Source organism: Anopheles nili, chromosome 3, assembly GCF_943737925.1.
Source record: "Anopheles nili chromosome 3, idAnoNiliSN_F5_01, whole genome shotgun sequence".
NCBI classification, from domain to species: Eukaryota; Metazoa; Arthropoda; class Insecta; order Diptera; family Culicidae; genus Anopheles; species Anopheles nili.
The window spans coordinates 49,413,908-49,432,166 of NC_071292.1; the positions used below are offsets into that span (position 1 = coordinate 49,413,908).

General features: G+C 50.0%; 2 protein-coding genes across 2 annotated transcripts; one reads left to right on the top strand and one right to left on the bottom strand.

Annotated features, from left to right (window-relative positions):
• Window positions 1-290: 290 nt before the first annotated feature.
• LOC128726776 (uncharacterized) lies at window positions 291-17,059 on the bottom strand. Its single transcript, XM_053820604.1, has 13 exons — window positions 16,918-17,059; window positions 11,573-11,643; window positions 6,470-6,567; window positions 5,988-6,340; window positions 5,622-5,897; window positions 5,451-5,552; window positions 5,069-5,128; window positions 4,057-4,134; window positions 3,897-3,950; window positions 2,341-3,826; window positions 2,049-2,248; window positions 1,826-1,977; window positions 291-1,763 (listed from the first exon to the last, which is right to left on the bottom strand). The coding sequence occupies exons 1-13, from the start codon at window positions 17,057-17,059 to the stop codon at window positions 1,101-1,103; spliced, it is 3,735 nt and encodes a 1,244-aa protein (XP_053676579.1). The 3' UTR covers window positions 291-1,100.
• On the top strand, window positions 6,807-10,440 carry LOC128726778 (prestalk protein-like). Its single transcript, XM_053820605.1, has 7 exons — window positions 6,807-7,017; window positions 7,094-7,335; window positions 7,813-8,044; window positions 8,131-8,358; window positions 8,469-8,707; window positions 8,806-9,167; window positions 9,252-10,440. The coding sequence occupies exons 1-7, from the start codon at window positions 6,822-6,824 to the stop codon at window positions 10,375-10,377; spliced, it is 2,625 nt and encodes an 874-aa protein (XP_053676580.1). The 5' UTR covers window positions 6,807-6,821; the 3' UTR covers window positions 10,378-10,440.
• Window positions 17,060-18,259: the final 1,200 nt, after the last annotated feature.

The window sequence follows — 18,259 nt, forward strand, 5'->3', positions numbered from 1 at the left end:
GCAAAAATCAACCCGCACACGGCATCTCTATCCCATGTGTGATAATGTTACGGTGTCCGTTTCAGAAAAACGGGCAGGCCTGCCCCCTTTGTGTGTGCCCGTCTCGGCATGCCGATTGATCGAGTTTTCTCCTTTTCTCACTTTTCGGAAAACCGCCTTCGGTGCGGTGCACCATTAACCCGCGGGTTTAATTAACGGCTCCCGTAACACCCGTAACACGCAATCCCAACAATAGCAATCAACAACAACAAAAAACACCAAACCCCAAAAAATGGACACAGATGTTTTGAGTACGCCTTTCGGGGGGTTTTTTTTTATTGTTACTTCGTATGCGCGCATTTGCCGCTCTATTGTTACCGAGCGCGGCGATTAAAATATGGATTATCCCTTTACATGTGTGGCTGTGTTTCTGGGTGTTTTAAGGCAGGTTTTTGTTTTTTGTTCATACAAACCCGCCGCAAGTCTCCACGTGAGGCATTCCTTTGAAAAATTGGTTTGGTCTGCCCTGCCAGCCCTTCAGCGTTTTGTTGCATTAACTAAGCGAAGGTATTTGCCTAAAATCGGGTCCCTAACGTGTCCCCTGCCTGCCTGTCGCCCTTGAGGTGGGAAATATTTGTCAATGCGTCCTGCTACGTCGTGCCCTTTTCGTCTTACTTACTAGCGTGCCGATCTAACACCATCGAACCTGTCTAATGAAATTCATGCAACACGGGGGACCATCTTTTTAAAATCAAACGAAACTACACTGGCATAAACGCGCTCCTTCGCTCTATCTTTCTCTCCACGTTCGCAGTGGAAATAAAACACGACTCGCGACTAACTATGTGGGGAGGGGTTTTAGAAATAAAAACAAACAAACGAGAAAAAAAAAGAGTGTGTAATAAAAAACATCGTATGTACAGTCGATAGCGGCTGCATATCGCTTGGAGTATTTTCCGTTACGTTTCCCGGGATGCTTTTCGCTGTGAAAGCTGCATGTTCAGCGCCGTGCTTGTAATGGTAACAGGATCCTATCCCCCGGGGGTGGTCGTCCGTTGTTTTTTTCTTCCTTGTTTTTCTTTGCGAGCAGATGTTCGAGCAGAATTGTTTCCCCTCTCCTTTTATTTTTTGTCCTTGTTGTAATCGACAAACACCCGCACGACCTCACCGGAGTACTTTCGCTGGGTTGGCGTAAAGTACAGATCCGACGAGTCAGGCATAGCCCGTTGCTGTTGGTGCTGCTGCTGTTGATGCTGTTGATGCTGTTGCTGGGATTGCGCCTGCTGCTGATGGTGATGACCGTTGCCCGCGTAATGGCTACCATTGTTGCGCGATTTGCTGCGTCGATCCTGCGTGTAGTAGTCGTTCGTTGGTCGCGATTGCATCTCCTGGTGATGGCGTTGTTGCATTTGCTGCTGCTGCTGCTGCTGGTGCTGTTGTTGATGCATTGGACGTGGAAGCGAGTACGCTCGTTCGGCGTAGGACGTCGAACGGTCTCCGGTGCGATCGTACCCGTGGCGAGGTTGGCCTGAGGGATAAGGATACGCGGAGTTGCCGTTTCGCTGCTGCGCTGGCATGCCGTCTGTGCGGTCGATCTCGTAGTATTGCGATTTGTTCGGCGAGTGGGACATTTGCAGGGTTGTTTGCTGGCTGTTGCCGTTGCTGTACCCGCGATCGACCGATCGGCCTTTGTGGTGTTGTTTCGAGTCGGATTCGAAGTTATCGAACGCGTAGTTGGTGTTGGATGAGTAGTCCTTCCAGGCTGAGTTCGGGATTAGTTGATCCTGTAAAAGAAAGGCGAAAATAAGCATCTCGTTGGGTGTCAGAAGATCGTGCACTTTTGTACCTTTAGCCGGTTCGTGCGTTGCGTTTTGATGATCGTGCAAGTCGCTTGTACGATCGCGATGAACACCAACCCAGCGATGCACGCCAGAATGAGGTACAATCGTACACCGGCTGGCAGAAGATCGTACTCCTCTTTGGGTGAGGATGCTTGGCCTGCAAAAAGAGATAACAAATATGAAAAAAAAATTGCCCACGAAATGGTCATCCCAAATCATCCCTCTTACCTTCCAGTTGAGTAAACTCAAGATACGACGGATCAACCGAGAACGCGCCCACTTTACCCGACGACAGGTTGTTCACCATCAGATTATGCAACGTCAGCTCAAGCTTTGCCGGATCATCGGCCAGCACGTTTTTGCTGCCATCCTTCTGCTCCTTATCCACCAGAATGTTCATCTTCACCAGCACGCTTCCATCGGCATCTCTGCAAGGAAAGAACAAAAAACAAAACCCCCCCAAAAATGCGTTTTTAGTCTCCTTGCCCCAAAAGTAGCCAACCAACCCATCTAAACGTACTTCTCAAAGTCCTGCACATCCGTCCGGTAAAAGCCAGGCACCTCACGCAACACCCCATCGAACGTGTCCGTCACCGATCGTGCCAACTCCCGGTGTTCCGGTGTACCATCGACCGGCACCTGGAACCCTGCCGCCAGATTCGTCAGCTTAATCGACGCCCCATAAGCGATCCGCTCCGGTGCAGGTGTTGCCGCAACCGTCAGCAACTTCTCGAACTCGTTCGCGCACGATCGTATGCACACGCGCGTATCCGTCACCACCGGTACGGAGGCGTGCTTTCCAAGCTTCTTATTTACCGGATTAAACGCACCACCCTCGATCGGGAACATCAGGTACAGGCAGCGATCCTCCGCGAACGCGAGATCACTCTCATCTCCCGTGATGCGTTTGCGCGTGAAATCCAACACCGTGCGGCCGTTTTGTATCGCACCCGACGCGTTGTACAGGTCCTGCCGATCGTCTAGCTTCGGCGCGGCGTACCCATTGATCCACGTGTCCATCAGGAACGGGCGCCCACTTTTATCCACCCACCCAATAATGGCGTCCGTTTGTGACATTCGCTGATCGTCGCTAAAGCCAACACCCGTCCAGGAGCCGGTGTGCTTCGTTTCGAGATGGAAATGAACGGCTTCACCGCGTGCCACCGTCTGCCAGCTCAGGAAGTACTCGCAGTTTGCCTGCGACGGGTCACACGTGCGCGGGTATTTGTAAAACCCGTGGCAATCGTTATCCAGCTCGTGGCCAACAGGACCCGCTGGAACGATCACACCATCACCGGCTGGTTTCGTTGCTCCATCGGCGGGCGTTTCGGACGAAACCATCGGCGGGACCTTGCGATCGTCCTCAAGGAAGTTGATCTGCGTGACTCCCCGTTGCATTCTGTGCCCGTGGTATTTTAGCTCATCCGGTTGGTAAAACTCGCGCACCGAAGCCGCCTCCTTCTCGACACCGGACGGTGGTGAATGGACGTACGCGCCCGGTTCCTGACCACGCGCCCAAATCACGTGCATCAGATCGTCCGCGATCGTGTGATCGGTTGGTTCCGTTGCTTCCAGCCGCCGGCGGAACACGATCGTTGTGACGCCATCGCGCTCGAATCCACCCGTTGCGGTGAGATCTGATTTGCCACCCCAAAACGTGTCGAGCCGGGGCGTCGATCGATCGCGGGTGTAGTAATCCCAAACGCGATGGTTGTCTCCGCGTGCCGTACCGATCACGATGTCCGTGCAATCCATTGGGTTAAAGTCGTGACGGGGTGTGTATGGGTTTAGACGAAGTTTGGAGCCGGCCGTCGTTGGGGTCGGTTTGGAGGGTTTCAGCTTGGCGGGAGATGGTTCTGAGGTGGGTTCGGTTTTTGGTTCCGGTTCCGGTTCGGCGGCGGGTGTTTGGGCGCGTTTTGAGCGCTTTCCGGACTTCGGTTCTGGGGTTGGTTCTGTGGCACTTTCTGGTTCTGGTTCGCCAGTTGGTTCCGGTTCCGATTTGGGTTCTATCAAAGGAGCCAGAACGGATATGGTCATTTTAACGGACTCTTTTCGATTGATTTAGATCCAGCAAGCTTTCTAACATACCTGGTTCCGCTCCTGGCTCTGGTTCCGGTTCACTCTTTGGCTCTGAAACAAGAAACGAACGCATGTCAGTGTGGATTCTTCGAAATCAACCACAATTCTCCCACGATTTCACTCGAGAAAGAGGAAAGAGAGTTGGTTTTTTAGCTACCTGGTTCCGAAGCTGGCTCTGGTTCACTCGCGGGCTCCGACGTAGGCTCCGCACCGGGTTCGGGTTCACTTTTGGGTTCTGGAAATAGGCGAAAGTTCAGTTAAAATTTCATCAAACTGTGCTGCAATCTGATCTCACGTATGACAAACGAAGCGGTAAAGAATGAAGAATCACCATAAGGAATTCGCAATACGTCATTATATGTATAGAATTAATTTTAATTTCCTCAGATCCTGTTCAGGTATTTACATACCAGTACTAAGTGTCAATGGTCACCGTTTGTTCAGATCATTGAAACTAAAACTTAAAAATTATGCACTTGCTTGAAAATCATGCAATTTGTTTGTACATAGGCCACATTGTGCACCATACGCTCCTCTGTTTTGCGTTGCATAAAAAACACTCTTTTAGACTAGAGATAAGCACTCTCGCAACAGATCGATAAATATTAAGCGGAATTGAATTTTAGCATAGTATTCTTCATCGTCGTTATCACTTACTGCATCAATTGCATCATTAACCGAGTCAGCCCGGAATAAGGCTCTGTTGCGGCTGTTGGGAGGAAATGCCTATCAGCTCACAAATAACTATAACAACCTAAATACGGCATGGCCGTTCTTAAAAAAATAATAATAATAAATTGCATCATCCTCATCATGAATACAAAACTCATTTTGTTGGATGCGTGTTGCTTAAATAGGGCAGTTTTGAAGACGAATACCAAAAATCAATAGCAAATCAATCAGTTTTCAACAAATCATTTAGCTGTAGAAAAGTCCTTTTTACATCCAAATTTAAAACGACCGTTAATCTATTGTGCTGGAATCGAAAAGATACTACACATGTATAACGACTCCTCATTCTGACTTTGGTAATTTTTCAACAAAAATTAGATCCCTACACACGCTTAAATCACGATGAAATGCCCCTTACGCTCATTTAGCAGAAAGCACGTTTGGTAAACGATTCTGTACCGATTCGTTGTCACCAAATTAACATTCGACATCCTTACCTGGCTCAGCATTAGGCTCCGCACCCGGCTCCGATGCAGGTTCCGGTTCCGATTTAGGTTCTGCGATGGTGAAGAGTTGTTTCGTTGATTTGTCGTTGCCCATTTCAACCAAGAAGAAATACGGCAAAAAAAATACCACAATGTTAGAAAACATTTACCCTAACCTCTCGAACGGGGGCATTGTGTGTGAGCGCACGTTCTAAGCCTGATGTGTGTGTGCGTGTGTGTGTAATCGAAATTGGTTGCGCTTTCTTTGCACTGCACTCGAGAAGTGAACAAATAGCAAGTCTACCTCACACCCAGCATATGTTTACCAAAGGGCTCGCATGTGAACGTGACCTTTCTGAGGCTTTATTTTTTTCTAATCACCCTCTCTACTTGCCTGGTTCCGCTCCGGGTTCCGCTCCCGGTTCCGCGCCTGGTTCTGCTCCTGGTTCCGGTTCCGCGCCTGGTTCCGCTCCCGGTTCCGGTTCCGAGTTGGGTTCTTTAAAGGGGGAGAATGAAACCAAAATTTGAAGCATTCAAATAAGCACCCTACAACCCAACAACTCACCTGGCTCGGATGTTGGCTCACTGGCAGGTTCCGGTTCGGCACTTCCGGCCTCCGACGATGATCCACCCGCGACGCCAATAAGCGGGAAATTCTTGCACTCAGCTGTCAGCTTGCGAGGTCGCCAACCCAACGCCACCCAGGACGTACCGTTCACCTTCAGGACGATCTCAAGCTCACGTTGCTCCTTCAGCACGCGCCAGTACACGTTCAGGTCCGGCGAGAGCACTTTCGCTTTATACACCGAGTAATCGATGTCGGTCGACTTGAACGGTGATTCTGGAACGGACGAAAATGAAAAAGCGGGAAGCCGTTCGTTTGAGAGCAAAGCAGGTTTACGAGCGGGAGGGAAACCATTTAGCTACTCACTCTTATTGCACCCTGGTCCGTACCAGCCCAACCTGCAGTAGCACTGACGTCGAGGCAGCGAAGTACCTCCAAGATCCACGCAGGTTCCTTGAATCCCGCAATCCTGATTCGAGACACACTCGTCCCAAAATTCGCACCTCGGCCCGTAGTACTTCCGGTCGCATTTACACCGCGCAATGAACTTCCCATGACCCGAGCACGTTTCGTGATGTTCTCGGCGCGGAACTACGTCCACATCCGCACAGGACCAGAACCGATAATTGCCACCCCATTCGTCAGCTTGCCGCACCAACCGCAGCGTGCAATCCCGGCAGGTGAAGTTCCTCGGAAGTGAGACCTGAAATTGTTGGGCCCTGTTTTTTTGTTTTTTTTTTTTTTGAGTGTGACGATTGGATCCAAAAAAAAAACAAAAAGGGATGAAAAGAGTGTGTCAGAAACCTGCTCGGATGAGGAGCTTGAACCGAAGCTGTTTCCGAACTCACGTTGCGTCATCCCGTACGAAGCGCCTTTCCTTGCTGCTCGGTGTGAGATTCAGCACTGGTTTGTCCCGTGCGTCGAGTATCTCCAGCCGGAAGCCACCCTGCAAACAGTAGTACGAAAGCAATGTATATTTGCACCAGATTGCACTTCACAACGACCCCTATCGGTGGAATACTGTTATCGAAAAGTCAACTCGCACTCGCGGGCTCTCTCTCTCTCTCTCTCTCTCTCTCTTCGATAAGAGTTTGGTTTTGTTTTCTCGTGGAGTGGTTTTGCAACACCCCTGCACTGTTTATAAGTAGCCCGTTTGTCGGTGCATTTGCCCAACGGTGTTGTGTTTCGCTGGCCGTAAGGATGTGCCGCAGCTCCATGGCGTTCGTGAGCGTGTGGGTGTTTGTGTTGCTGTCCTTTGGGTCTTTTTCCTGCGTGCGTGCGAAGGATTGCTACAGCTGTACGGGGGAAGGATGCGTGCGTGTGTCTACGGCCGGTACCGTGGTGACGTGCGCGGGTGTTGATGATCTCTGTTACAGCAAATTCGATCCCACCAGCCGTGAGTAGCACACGACCTTTACGGGTGTCCTTTGCGCGGTGGCGGAAATGTTTCTTTTTTTATTCCCCAAATTTAGTTTTGCCCATCGAACGTGGCTGTTTAACGGCGAGTTCTGTGGCCACTTGCACGGGAGATGAGTGCGTTTCTTGTTCTACGGTGGATTTGTGTAATGAGCAGAGTAGCCCTAAACACCGGTGTGCCGTTTGTTCGTCGCTCGTCGATTCAGGGTGCCTGGCGACTCCTGGATCGTTGAGCGATGTACAGTGTCCGGCTCCGAGCAGTGTGGATCTGACGCAGGCTCAATGTTACAGTCGAGTGGTAAGCGAACGAGAGATCGAGAAACAGGGCACACTCTTTGGCGCATGGAACTGGGTTGTAGAACAAGGAATTGTCATACAAAATGTATCGGTTTTTTTATGGGGTTCTTTGGGCCTGAGATTTAAAGCAAGCAATTAATCAGCCATTTTTTTGAGCTTTTGGTCCATTTAAGTCATCGATTTTGGCTTGGTTTTATCACTGCCTGAACCTGGTGCCAGTGAAGGTTTAGAAAAACGCCAGTTGGCCACAGAAAAATCTGGCAGAAGCATTACAAATCTGCATCATATGTGACGAAGTGTATTCAGCAATCATTTTCAACTGTTGTACATGAAGTATATAGCCTTCTTTCTGGCAATGAAGCACAGAACCGGGCGGATACAACACTCAAATTTTGAATGGCTCCAATTCCATGTCACAAAAGAGTAACCGACGTAGAGAAAACCCTCAGATAACTTGCATTTCCTGCTCCATCCGAAGGTCGGCAACGTGACCGAACGTGGATGCATCACGTCACAAACGGAGCGCGATCAATGCACCGATTCCAGCTGTTCCACCTGCACCGGTGTCGGTTGCAATCGGGACGTTTTCCCCGTCGGCCGAGCTCAATGCATTCAGTGTGATAACGCCAACACCTGCAACACGGACTCGACCTCAGCGGTCTACTGTGCGGACCCTACCGATATCTGCGTCACACTACGCAGACCAAACGGTTCGTTATCAGACCTTCTAGTGTGGGGAAAATCACACTCACTCACTCTCGAGCGGCTTCCGGTCGTGTTCTTCTTGTGTTCACAGGCAGCGTGCTAAAGTCGTGCGAAAAAGCCGCTCCACAGGCGGACCTAAACAACTACCGTGCTAATGCGACCTTCTGCGGTCAGACGCTTTGTAATACTGGCTCGTACAACGCCAGTGCCGTTGCGAAAAGTTGCTATCAGTGTGAAGGCACGGGATGTCTAAAATCCGTCGCCCAACTCGTCACCTGCCCGTTGCTCGATGACGATTGTTTCAGCAAGTTTTCTGGGTGTAAGTGAGCCTTAAAAACCTTCAAAGATCAAGCCTTACCCATATCGGATCAATGATCCTTCTCTCTCTCTCTCGCTCTCTGTCTGTCTGTCTGTTTTTGTGCGCAAAAGTTAACCCAATCCAGCGAGGATGCACCTCAGAACTACCCCAGGACGAAACTTGTCCCGCACCGGAGTGTTCAATCTGCCTGGAATCCGAGTGTAACCTAGACGCACGATCGGATCACCGATGTGCCTACTGTTCCTCGATCAAGGACGCGAACTGCATTAATCCAGCAGGCGTGCTCAACATCGTCCAATGTCCGGCACCAACGACAGACGTAACTAACGCACAGTGTTACACCAAAATTGTACGTCCTTTTTTTTAGCAGCAAAAAAGATTGAACGTTCTCTCAACGTCCTTCTCACCTTTTTCCGATTGATTCCTCTGACTTTTCCCCTGCGGTAGATCAATGAAGCCATCACAGAACGAGGGTGTATTAGCAGTGAATCTGACCTCCAAGGATGCGCGATTGATGGCAGTAATTGTGCGACCTGCGACATCTCATCCTCCGGTGAAGGTTGTAATGGTGATGTGTTCCCATCTGATCGACGTCGTTGTACGATCGGCACACAACCTGACTCGTACTGCGCTAACCCGTGGGATGATTGCGTGCAATTACTGCAGGATGGTGTCCGAAAGCGGACCTGTCGTTCATCGCTCACTGAGTCGGAACGTAGCTTTTGTGGCAACAACACGAACCGGTGTTCGTTCTGTGCGATCGACAACTGCAACACTGGCGAGATCGACTTCAACTACGTCGAGTGTCTGTAAGTGATCGACCGATCGATCGATTGGGGGGTGTTTTTTTTTTCGCAAAGCTCCACAATGTTTCCTGGTTTCCGATCTTCCAGCTCTTGCGACTCGACAGTTGATGCTCGCTGTGCCACGAATCCTGCCGCTCTGAACACCTTCGAGCGGTGTGCAACCTGCGCAAGTGCGCTTATCACAACGAACAGCACTCACGTGTCCACTCGACGTGGTTGTTTAGCTAGTCTTCCAGCCAATGTGTCCGCTCAATGCAGTACAACACCAGGCAGTTCTGGAAGCTGTCTTCGCTGTTCCACAAACCGGTGTAATGTGGCCAACTTCCCGTCAGATCGTCTCCAGTGCTATAGGTGTACGGATCCACCCTGCAGCTCGCATGAAGCCATCACACTCACGTATTGCCCGCAGTACCGTGCGAACGACAGTTGCATGCTTCTGTCAGACACATCCGGGCAGCTATTGCGGTTGGATTGCAGCAGTTCACTCACCACCACCGAGCTAGCCGCTTGTTCTTCTGGACTCTGTCAAACCTGCCGTACTGCGGCCTGTAACGACCCAATGGCGTACTCAACGTCCGGCAGTTGCGTACAATGCAGCAGCACACTGAACGCACTCTGTCGCACCCAACCAACGGCAGTAGGAGCGGAACCATGCCTGAATCCTTCCAACACCGCCTGCTACAGCCGGCTCACGACAGAGGGCGCCACCGAGCGTGGTTGCGTGAGTGATCTCACCACAAGCGAGCAAAGTGCTTGCGCACGTGCCGAAAACTGCATCACGTGTTCCTCGCGTACGACGGATTGTAACAACGGGCAGTATCCTGTGGCACCGCTGGCTTGCTATCAGTGTGATTCACGCACGAACGGGGACGCGTGTAAGGCTGCACAGACGGGGACGGCCACCGAATGTGCGCCTTATAACACGGCCAATAAGTGCTTCACGATCGTGCAGTCGAATGGGGACACGGTGCGAAAGTGTTCGACAGCGTCACGGGAGGTGGAGTGTGGGTCGGTTGGGGCGTGTGAGGTGTGTTTGTTTTCGGGTTGTAACGGGAAGGCAAGTACGGCCGTCGTGGTGACGGAACCACCCGTGCAAACTACCACTCCGGGGCCATTTTCTGGAGCCTTAAGGCAGACGAGCGATGGGCAGCTCGCGTTAATCGCCGCGTTAGCGACGGTTTTGTGGTGCTTTAGAAGCTTTAAAGCACTATAATGGCGTCTATAGAACGCTCAACTCTTCTAGCTAGTATTATAAACGGTGTGCGAATGCATAACAAACACACAGTAGTTGACAAAACTTCATCCGAAATGCGTACTTTTTGAATGCTTTACCTTTTTACGGCATGATTTTCGGTTTGGAACATGATCTTTCAACATATACTTCACCCGGAAAAAGCATTCCAGCGTGCTTTAGGAGTGAAATTTAGCTGGGTAAAAAAAATATACTCTTTCGTAACGCCTCCAACCGAGTGCTGTTACGAACCCCCGCTCCGTTCCGTACTTCCTAACCAATTCCCAATCAATCGATAATTGGCTCGAACTGGCACAAACGCATAACTCTGGGCGGGGGGCCTCAGTCGGCGTACATCAAGCTGCTGCCCCTTTCGGTGATGGTGTCGCTGTAACTTCAGAAGCACTGCCAGCCCATTTTTTTGCCTTACCATCGCGTAACGCGTTTCTCTCGGCAAGCTTGGGGACAAAAATTCATCCCCGCGGGGTCGAAAGAACCCCAAAATTACCTAACGGTAACGGAAGCGAGCGGTTGAATGTTGCTGCTGTCTTAAGCTATTGTGGGTTATTTAAAGGCCGGAGAGAATACACCCTAAAAGTAAACGACCACCCTCTGCGAGGGAAGGAATTCCAGAACCTAAATTCGTCCATTCTGTCAATGACATTTAACGGCAGAATTAACCGTAACGAAACACACCCGCTTTGTGCCGTGGAAGCAGAAAGCTCCACGGTTCCTGTTGAAGACTCCCCACTGGCCGGGTAATTGCGGTCGAAATTATTCCCCCCGAAAAACCTGGGCCAGATTGCGGATCGAATCGAATTCGTCCGGCGGTGAAAAGCCGGATGGTTGTGCGGGTGTTTGTCAAGCTACGCGCGGTGGAAAGAAAAGCCCCACTGCAAAACGCTACTTAAACCCGTTACCCGCTTTGGGTTGTCAGCCCGCTGAGGCTGAAGCTGAGGCTGAGAACAATGGAGATGAAACACCTTCCGAGCTACCGTAACCTTGGCGAAATGGGCACGGGACGGGAGCCCACTCGTCGTCAAGGGGCAAGGGCGTCGATTTGGTTTTATAATCAAACGAACCGGAAAGGGTCGTAGGCTTCTGATGGGGATCTCGGGGATTAATAACTCTAACACCTCGTTGCTGGGTTGCGGGGTCTTTGAGGTGGTCTACTTACCCGGTGTGGATACGCCAGGTGCCACGAGACGTTGAACGTGCTGCCCTCGATGAATGACGTTTTTAACGAACCTAAAATGAGGCAAAGTGCATTAGTTATCGCATTACGAGGCTTCCTGAGAAGGTGTTGGAAGTGACGGGCACAGTTTTCCTCCCCTTTCGGTGGTTTGGTGTTTGGCTATTGTTTCCGGCTCCTACGCACTGGAAGTGGCCATGATTCACGCGTGGAAACCATGCGCGAGATCGTTCCCAAAATGGCGTGCAAAATTTGCATCCCGACCGGAGGTGATGCATCTGGTGGGTGGATTCCATTAAGCTTGAAGCTTTAAAGCACACACGAGTCGACGCGTGATTGCACAAGATCTTAAGCCTCTGTGGGTGTGCTTGTGTGAATTTATAATTAACCACCAACAAGAGCCACCAAAACACCCACCGGAAATGGCATCAATCGTGACCTAAAGCGCATGAGTCACGACGAGTGCAAATGCACTCAACGCATCGTGATGCACTTCCAAAGCGTGCCCTCTCTTTTTTTCTCTTTTTCGCTCACTCTCTCTCGCTCTCTCTCTCACCCTACGGGTTTATGCTTATCTCCCTTGACCGTCAGGCGATCGATTACACCGAAGCAAGCAAAAACACGAGGTGAAGGTTATCGAGCAGCAGCACTCGACTGCAACAGTAGCTGACCTTCCACGAGGCTTTAGGCCCTTGAGTGGGTGACAATTATTCGCCTGCTCAATTCAATGCCGCGGAAACGTGTACGTCCGCGAAGGTGAACACATTTGTTGACACAAAAACCAATCGGAAGCCCGGTCGTGGGACGGCGGCGTCGATATTGAACGCTACTTGAGAGGCGGCTTTTGTTTTGTCGTTGTTGCATTAGAGGGTATTTAAGAAGGTAGGGGATTTTCCCATTTTACAAATATCGAAACGGGGGGATGCACACGTGGGCAATAGGCACGCTTGTTGGCACATTGGCGCTGATTCAGCGGCAGAATTATTGAGTGATCTGTGAAGGAGCTCGTGAAGGCGTACGCAACCTTCTAGTGACGTGGAAAATCGCCTTGACGCAGTGATTCGATTTGATGTGTCTTATTCGCTTCCAACAGCGATCGAAATGGTGCCCTTAATGAAGGCGCATTATGGTCTAACCGGTCGAATTTGGTCACCTTTTTCAATTTCAATTAACCAGCCCATTTCGTGGGTCGGCACCATGTCAATCAACCAAACCGAACGCAAACAATATTTATTGCTTTTCATCATGCCTCGTCGTGTTGTGCAATTATTTTTCCACCCCGTTTCATCTTTGTGTTATATGACCGCACGAAAAGCGATTCAATCATCACCACCGCACATTATCAGCTTTTATTCGATGAAACGATAACACACCTGGCAATGAGCTGGCAATAATAAAAAGCAGACTGGGAGGACGCTCCCTTTTGGTGGAAATTGATCCGCAGCATAATAATTCCAGCGGTTGAACTGACCAGCGATCAAAACAAACACACGACCGCAAATTATGATCCCGATCGCGAGCGAGGGGGATGAAATGAATTGTGCGGTGGTCTCTCTTTTTAGACTCGATGAAGGTCAGTCGAACACGGAACGCGATCAGAACGAAGGCGGTCGCGATCGCGTTCGGAATTGCGCGAATGGAAGCGACCAGAACGTGGGTAAATTGCTCGCTGGTGGTTCATCATTTATTTATTAGCTTCGGTGGGTTTGAGTTGGCACTCCACGGCTCGGTGAAGATCCGTCAAGCGATGATTTATGATCGTTTCGTCGAGACGAGGGATTCGTTCGATCGCCAGCGAACCGGTGGAGAATGTTGATTAAATACAAGCTGTAGCTCGTGTGGTTGTGGTTGTTGTTTGCGATGCTGTTGTTGCTTTCCGCTTGTCCCAGGAAATGTGTCTTTTCAACCCACCAGACGGTCAAACCCTTTGGCGTGTTTCTGGGCTCTTTTGTGACACGAAGCAATGCTTGGAATTCACGCCCATTTTGCTTCCAAACGATCGAGAGTCAAACGCTGGCTTTTACAATTACGCTAGCCTTTTGCAAAGCAAATCCAAATGCGCTCTGGGAAACAGGCGAGTGTAGAACATTCGAAGGCCACCCGGCGATCGAATCGGACGCGATCGAAGTCATTCTCTTGGCCGTTCCTAAGCAACCTACTCACGCATTTGCGGTCGCAATTCCTCACGTCTACATTCACCCCGGCGGTGGTTTGCATTCCGCACCTGAACATCGACGTTTGTCCCGTGATTGGCCTTCAACTCTACTCTACTGGGGCCGGTTGATTTACTTACACTCGCACGCTAAATGAAGTCGTTGCACGCCCGCAGACGATGGCCAGCGCAGGCAAGCATTCCTGAAGTTGGAGTGAATTTTAAAGCCGTCCAGCAAATGCCCACCGTTCAAATGCCAGCGAGCTTGGCGTAGTTTTGGAATACGAAATAATTTCACGCTTGCGGTACTCACGCGAAAAAAAAATCACCGCACCCCAAACGATCGTTTATGCTTCGAAGTGGCCTTTATGTGAGCCATTCCAGGGAAACGTGCACCGTAACCGTATGCTGCGCAATGCGCTCCATCGAAAGTTAAACCACGTAAAGTGCATTTAAAACAATGCCCACCCAGTGGCCGACGCCATTCCGGTGTAATGGTCGTTTTGTTGGAGCCCAATTTTTGGTTTTGTTTTGTGGTTTTTTCATTTTCGTCCGTCCATTAAATCGAAAACCGAAACCCCGAAAATGGTGGTTCGTTCTCAAAGCACGCTCGCGAAAAAAAAGGCCAGCTGAAGTTTGATGAGCTTCGGTACGAGTGACTTCAACGCCAGTCAAGGACACGAACCCCGCGCGCGACTCGCTGACGGCGCTGTGGTCGTGATTCTTGACCTCATTTTTTTTTGCTGTTATTTTTGTTGTGTGCTTGCGCTCTACTACCATGTGATTTAACTCAACACCAACGCAGCTCGGTATTGCGACGGAACCACTCGCAGACGATGCTGAGGAACCAACCAAACGAACTCAGCGAAGTGAACGGCAAATAGCGCCCCATACGCAAGGGCCAATTCTTGCCATTCCCCCCTCCATTTGCATTAGCCGCCGGGAGTTACAACGGCCGTTTGGCACGCTTCATAAATCATTCGCTCATCAGAAACCGCCCGCTTCCTCCGGCGAACTGATTGAGCCGTGTGGCGCTCGTTCCGAATGAAAATAGCTCGTGAGGCAACAACTCGAGTGGCGGCTCGAAAAGCTCGACGGAACAGTGCAGCTCACGTTCAAGCATTCCACGCACCGGATGCACCGAATGACGGCGAACGTTTCGTGATCAGCTTCGATTTGCGATCGCGCGTTTGGTTTGGATGCGATGGGAGTAAAAAAAAAAAGAAAGCTTTTTAATGCCGCTCCCGAGTTAATGAGCGTTGAGCGAGTGTCGTGTGGCGAATGGGAGGCATCCAAAGCGACATTCGTTCGTGAAATTAGATGCAATTGCTAACAGCTCGGTGGAACGAAGATAAGTAAAATTGGGGGGGGGGAGAGAAAAAACGGATACATTATTGCACCCGAAGCGCGCGTGGAAAATGAGTGAATATGAAATTTAATTACCCGCCAGAAGAAGCAACCAAAAAAACCGCCAACCGTCAACGTGGATGCGCAGGCTCGTTCGACCCGACGGAAGAGGTTAAAACCGTCATCTCGCCAAGCTAATCAGATAACGGGGTTGTGGCCTACCTTTATCGCGTGTAGGAGCGCCAGTGGCATAAGTCAGCCCCAGCACGGTAACACCTCGAACGATGGCAAATCGCACGGAATCACCTAATGAGCAGCTGTGTGTGGCTGCTGCTGCTGCTGCTGCTACACCGGGACCGGTTGCTGCAACTTAATAGGTCACGGTGCAAATTGGCTTTCGGTTGCAGCCACTTGTTGCCCACATGCGCAGGAAGGACCGGTAAGAAAAAGAAGGCAAAACCCGTGCCCCCGGTCGGTGTCGACTTCCGGCGTAAAACGAAGCCGCTTAGGGGACTCCTTCGAAAAGTGCGCTGCCAGCAACACGCGATCGTACCCGAGCTGGCGGTTAAATTACACACGATATCCGTTTCACTTGCCATCGCTTCCTTGTCCGGTTTTAAAATCGACACGGAGAAGGAGGCAAGGTGCCTGAGGGTGGGTCGGTTCCCAATTCCCCGATCTCCGGTCAGCTTTCGCTCAAATCCCCAGCCAGCCGGTTTGGATCTGAACCGTGGAATCGAACGAACGTGGCAAAAGTAGCCCACGGTGTCACTAGTCCCAGGGAGGGCGACGGCTCTATTTCCCGGTGACCAACCTGGCCACCGAAGCCGGTCAGACCACTCTCACCACCTGATGGCTGGGGAAGTATATATTTGCATATCGATTTTCGAACGTTGGGATACGGCGCCTGGAGGGAGGTAGGCTGGCAAATAAATTCCTTCATGCGAGAGGCGGGCAGCAAATTGCTATCATTGCCACCTGATATTATGGTGCTTTTGATTTCCTAAAAGCTGTTTTACTGGGGCAGGCAGCTAGTGGAGCAGGGTCATAACTCCCACGGGAAATTAATTTCAGAAATCTGCTCTCGTTTCGTCGTTCCCGGGAATCGCATTTGTCTTATTTACGATACCGATTTCTTTTAATAATTTCCATTAGGCCAAGAATCAGGAAAGTTGGACTGATAAATAGCTTATCTTGATTTATGATTTCTGTGCTAATAGTAATGTTATCTCTGCCGTAAAGTCCCAGATTTCTTTGACATTCTTCACTTGACTGTACTGTTTAGCAATCTCGTGAAATTTGTATAGAGTTTGCTAGAGTAGTCATTCTCTCTGTCTTCTTATTCTTATGTCTACCTTCCTTCCAATGAAGATCAGCTTTTTGAGCTTGATTCACAGGAATCGAGATAAGGATATGCTCAAAATTCATTTAAAACCTTCCACGTAGCATCTTAGTGTTTTGATTAAAATGCCTTCAAATATGCGCGATGTTGCGGCATTGTCCTTTATTTGCCCTTCCGGGATAATGCACTTGTTAAGGAAGGTTCAATTCGTGATCAACTTGAATTAACATTTTCAATAGGTGATCTGTTTCGACTTTATCTATCTTAAGCTTTCCTTTATTTACTATTTGATTCTGATATCCTTGCCAGTCCCTGTTGCCATCCTTTCTAATTTATTAGTATCTAAGTTTGTATACAAAAACTTGAATTCCTCTTGAAATGATTGATTCAAGTGAACATGTGACCTCCCAAAAAAACCCATTCCATCTTTTCCTAACACCCTCTCAAGGACTTAACCAAACGAAGCTAAAAAAGTAGACATTTGCTCACCTTTCGGCATGCCGCAGGGCGGTTTCGTGCGTGAATTGTCCAGAAAGTCGAGATCGTACTTCCGCGCCGGTGGAAACGTCAACGAAACGTGGGCCTCCGCCTCAGGCCACAGCAAACCGCCGCACACCAGCAACACCAGCATCCCGCCGGTCATCCACAAACCGACACTTTGCACCATGGCGTGGCTTGCGACTTTTAGCGGGTCTTTTAGCAGGCCACCAAAATAGACTCAACTCGCTGCCCGGACGTTCCTCTCGATGCGAGACGCGAGAGCTTTCACGACACCCGATGACAAATGAAGCTCCCTCGCTGCCGCAAACACACCACTGGGCCTGGGTGTGAAATGGCCACTTTTACTTTTCACAACACGCGCCCGTACGCACTGTACACGCAAATGCACACGCACTGATTAACGATCAACCTCGATCGATGGGGGGGAGGGGGGGGGATGGAGAAATAAAGGGAGGGGGGCGCCGTGTTACGTTGTCGGGGAGATGTTGCTGGCGAGTTGATGTTGTTTTTTTTTTGCCTTCTTCAGCCTTTCTCACTTGTTGTAAGCTTGAGGGTTGGGAATGAAAAACACTTCACTTCACACACACGCAGACGAGCACGTGATTTGCTTTCGACGATGAAATGATGAAAAAAAAAAATGCCCAAACACACACACGAAACTATCGATCGCAGCTGGATCGAAGACGGCACTGACGTTGCTGTGCTGTGTGCCAAAACAATTACTTTGGTTGAAAATTTTGCTTGCCCAAGAAAAGCCAGCCTAGAACTACACACACGCGCGACTCTTTTCACGACTCTCTGGAGCTGACGCTTTTTTTTTTTTTTTTGGCGTGGGGCAATTGTTACGCGCGCTGTTTGTGCAAGGAGCTTTGGTGTCCCGGGGGGTTTTTTTTTGTTTTGTTTTGGTCTGCTGCAGCCTGCAACAACACCGCGAGCGCCCTCTAGCGAGGAGCGCAGGTAACGTGACGATGCAGCTGGTGCTGGTGGTGGTGCATTTCCATCACCACCGGCCTTTTCACCACGCGGCTGATCCGCGCGTGCATTCGATCTGCAAAAATGAAACAAAAAAAAAAAAAGAAATAAGATGCCATCAAGAAAACAGCGAGCAAGGGTGTGGAATATTGGTGCAACAATGAAGGAAAGAAAACGATACGGTGAAAGAATGGGGAAATTGGCGAAACGGAAAATGAAGATTCACGCCACAGCGGAGGAGAGTTTTAGCCGCATGCATAAACATCGCAACCCTGGCGCGGTTCCATTGTATGCAGACTCTTGCCTTGTGACGGGGGCTTTTCTCTTCGATTTTGACAGCGCCGCCTGATGATGATGT

What these genes read in the sequence shown, in the direction of transcription:
- LOC128726778 (XM_053820605.1), top strand. Translation starts at nt 6,822, where the DNA reads ATGTGCCGCAGCTCCATGGCGTTCGTGAGCGTGTGGGTGTTTGTGTTG. An exon ending in CACACTACGCAGACCAAACG is followed by an intron (nt 8,045 to 8,130) that starts GTTCGTTATCAG and finishes TTGTGTTCACAG; the next exon opens with GCAGCGTGCTAAAGTCGTGC. An exon ending in CACAGTGTTACACCAAAATT is followed by an intron (nt 8,708 to 8,805) that starts GTACGTCCTTTT and finishes CCCCTGCGGTAG; the next exon opens with ATCAATGAAGCCATCACAGA.
- LOC128726776 (XM_053820604.1), bottom strand. Translation starts at nt 17,059, where the DNA reads ATGCTGGTGTTGCTGGTGTGCGGCGGTTTGCTGTGGCCTGAGGCGGAG. An exon ending in ACCTGGCGTATCCACACCGG is followed by an intron (nt 6,568 to 11,572) that starts GTAAGTAGACCA and finishes TACTGTTTGCAG; the next exon opens with GGTGGCTTCCGGCTGGAGAT. An exon ending in GGAACCAGGTATGTTAGAAA is followed by an intron (nt 3,827 to 3,896) that starts GCTTGCTGGATC and finishes CTCCTTTGATAG; the next exon opens with AACCCAAATCGGAACCGGAA.